At 48.2% G+C, this 2,912-nt stretch overlaps 1 protein-coding gene across 1 annotated transcript; it reads right to left on the bottom strand.

The window, feature by feature from the left end:
• Positions 1–409: 409 nt before the first annotated feature.
• On the bottom strand, positions 410–1,357 carry LOC119943998 (olfactory receptor 4C15-like). Its single transcript, XM_038765227.1, has one exon. The coding sequence runs from the start codon at positions 1,355–1,357 to the stop codon at positions 410–412; it is 948 nt and encodes a 315-aa protein (XP_038621155.1).
• Positions 1,358–2,912: the final 1,555 nt, after the last annotated feature.

The following is a 2,912-nucleotide window of genomic DNA, read 5'->3' as shown; positions in this document are numbered from 1 at the left end:
TGGGGCTCACAGCCTAAGTAGAGGGAAGAACAGCTATTGAATCCCTATTTTACAGCTGAGGAGACTGAGACACAGAGAAGTTGTCACTTGCCCAAGGTGACACCTCAGACAACTGGCAGAGCCAGGATTAAAACCCAGGACCTCTAACTTCCAGACCCACGCTCTTTCTACTAGGCCACGTACCTTCCTCTATAATTCCTTTGCACTGCTCTCAGTCCCGAGATCTCAAAACTGAGGCATGTCTGTCATTCTCAACACGAGATTTCATCACCATTCTTCAGCAAGAAATGGAGATAGCCTGCTAATTAAATCATTCTTCTAGCCTTCAGGTTGAAAAGTATCCATTTTCCTCAATATATGAGCAAAAATCTTCCACAGCATCCTTTCCCATACCTCAAAATAAGAGACTTTATTTCAAACCCATTTCCCTTTCAGCAAAAACCATTACTCTTCTCCACAATTTCCTAATGGCATCTTTGACCTCCACATTTCTAAAAGTGTAGATCAAAGGGTTTAACAGGGGTGTTAAAATGGTGTAAAATACTGCCACTATTTTATCGAAGGAGTAGGTGGCTGGTGGACGCGTGTATATGAAAATACAGGGGACGAAGAAGAAGGTAACAACAGTGATATGGGCACCACAGGTGGAGAGAGCTTTGCGCCTCCCTTCAGAGCTGTGAGACTTCAGGGAGCATAAAATGACACCGTAGGAGACCATCAGCAGCGAAAAGTTCATGATACAAATCATCCCGCTGTTGGCAATGACCAAAAGCCCTGGGATGCGAGTCTCGGTGCAGGCGAGCTTCAACAGGGGATACAAATCACACATGAAATGGTCGATCACGTTGGGGCCGCAGAAGGGTAATCGGAACATGAAGAGGAATTGAATCATCGAATGCAGGAAACCCCCGGCCCAGGCCAGCCCCACCAACCGGCTACAGGTCTGCCGACTCATGATGGTCACATAATGCAGGGGCTTACAGATGGCCACGTAGCGGTCGTAAGCCATCACAGTGAGCACAAACACCTCCACCCCGGCAAAGAAATGTTCAGCAAAGAGCTGGGTTATGCAGCCTTTATAGGAGATGGTTTTCCTCTCCTGGAGGGAGTCTACAATCATTTTGGGGGCGATGACTGAGGAGAAGCAGGTGTCTACAAAGGAAAGGAAGGCCAGGAAGTAGTACATAGGAGAGCCCAGGAGGCTGTGGCTAGTGGTGATGGTGGTCACGATGAGCATATTCCCCCCCACAGTCACAAGGTACACAAACAGAAACACCACAGAAAGGATTTTCTGCATCTCTGGCTTCTGAGACAGTCCCAGGAGGATGAACTCAGTCACGTTGTTTCTACTGCCCATGATTTCTGACTAGGATGGTTAACTCACAAAGGAGAGCCAGAGCCCTGCAAGCAACAGAGAGAACAAACATCAGCCCAGGCGGTGGTGCAGCTCAAACCCTAAGGTTATGGAACTATTGGCCATCCCAGAGTTCATTTTTATAAGAAATATTATTCTTCTATTCTTCGAGAGCAACAGACAACCGTCTCCTAGAACAGGCATCATTTCCAAAAGGAGGTTTTCTTTAGAAAAGTCACTTTTTTGGCCAGAATTCTTCATGAGCGAACCGAAAACTGGATGCTAAATTAGCATCAACAGACAAGCAAAGCACCACTCACCTTACCAACCCCCAACCTCACCTCCAGGTCCCTGTTAGCAACACATTTGCAGCTTGCCTTCCCTGTTCCTCCACCTGCTGCCAGGTTGATATGAGGCAGCACTTCCACCCCCGGACAAGCGGGGGGCAAAGTGAAGTGGGTAATGCCCATGATCCATCCTGTGCTCAGTCAGGAGGCTTGCCTGGGCCCCAATCTCCTGGAAAAATGATCTGGATTCTTCAGCTTCAGGGCCCCTTAACAGGCTAACTGCAACAAAGGCTAACAAACACCATAAAAAAGGGTACTGGCTAGCTGCCCTAAATATTAGCAGCTGAAAATGGTAGCTGCCACTTGAATGGTATAGGCACAGATGGATTCAATCAATCAATCAATCAATCAATCAATCAATCGTATTTATTGAGCACTTACTATGTGCAGAGCACTGTACTAAGCGCTTGGGAAGTACAAGTTGGCAACACATAGAAACGGTCCCTACCCAACAGTGGGCTCACAGTCTAGAAGGGGGAGACAGAGAACAAAACAAAATATATTAACTAAATAAAATAAATAGAATAGATGTGTACAAGTAAAATAAATAAATAAATAAATAAATAGAGTAATAAATATGTACAGACATATATACACATATACAGGTGCTGTGGGGAAGGGAAGGAGGTAAGGCGGCAGGGATGGAGGGGGGAAGTGGGGGAGAGGAAGGAGGGGGCTCAATCTGGGAAGGCCTCCTGGAGGAGGTGAGCTCTCAATAGGGCCTCAAAGGGAGGAAGAGAGCTAGCTTGGCAGATGTGGGGAGGGAGGGCATTCCAGTCCAGGGGGATGACATGGGCCGGGGGTTGACGGCGAGACAGGCGAGAACGAGGCACGGTGAGAAGATTAGCGGCAGAGGAGTGGAGGGTGCGGGCTGGGCTGTAGAAGGAGAGAAGGGAGGTGAGGTAGGAGGGCGCGAGGTGATGGACAGCCTTGAAGCTGAGGGTGAGGAGTTTCTGCCTGATGCATAGGTTGATTGGTAGCCACTGGAGATTTTTGAGGAGGGGAGTAACATGCCCAGAGCGTTTCTGAACAAAGACAATCTGGGCAGCGGCGTGAAGTATGGATTGAAGTGGGGAGAGAGAAGAGGATGGGAGATTGGAGAGGAGGCTGATACAGTAGTTCAGACGGGATAGGATGAAAGCTCGAACAAGCAGGGTAGCGGTTTGGATGGAGAGGAAAGGGCAGATCTTGGCAATGTTGCGGAGCTGAGA

This window comes from Tachyglossus aculeatus, chromosome 22, assembly GCF_015852505.1.
Source record: "Tachyglossus aculeatus isolate mTacAcu1 chromosome 22, mTacAcu1.pri, whole genome shotgun sequence".
Classification (NCBI taxonomy): Eukaryota; Metazoa; Chordata; class Mammalia; order Monotremata; family Tachyglossidae; genus Tachyglossus; species Tachyglossus aculeatus.
The sequence above is the reverse complement of the archived record's forward strand: the minus strand, read 5'-3'. Positions and strand labels throughout refer to the sequence as shown.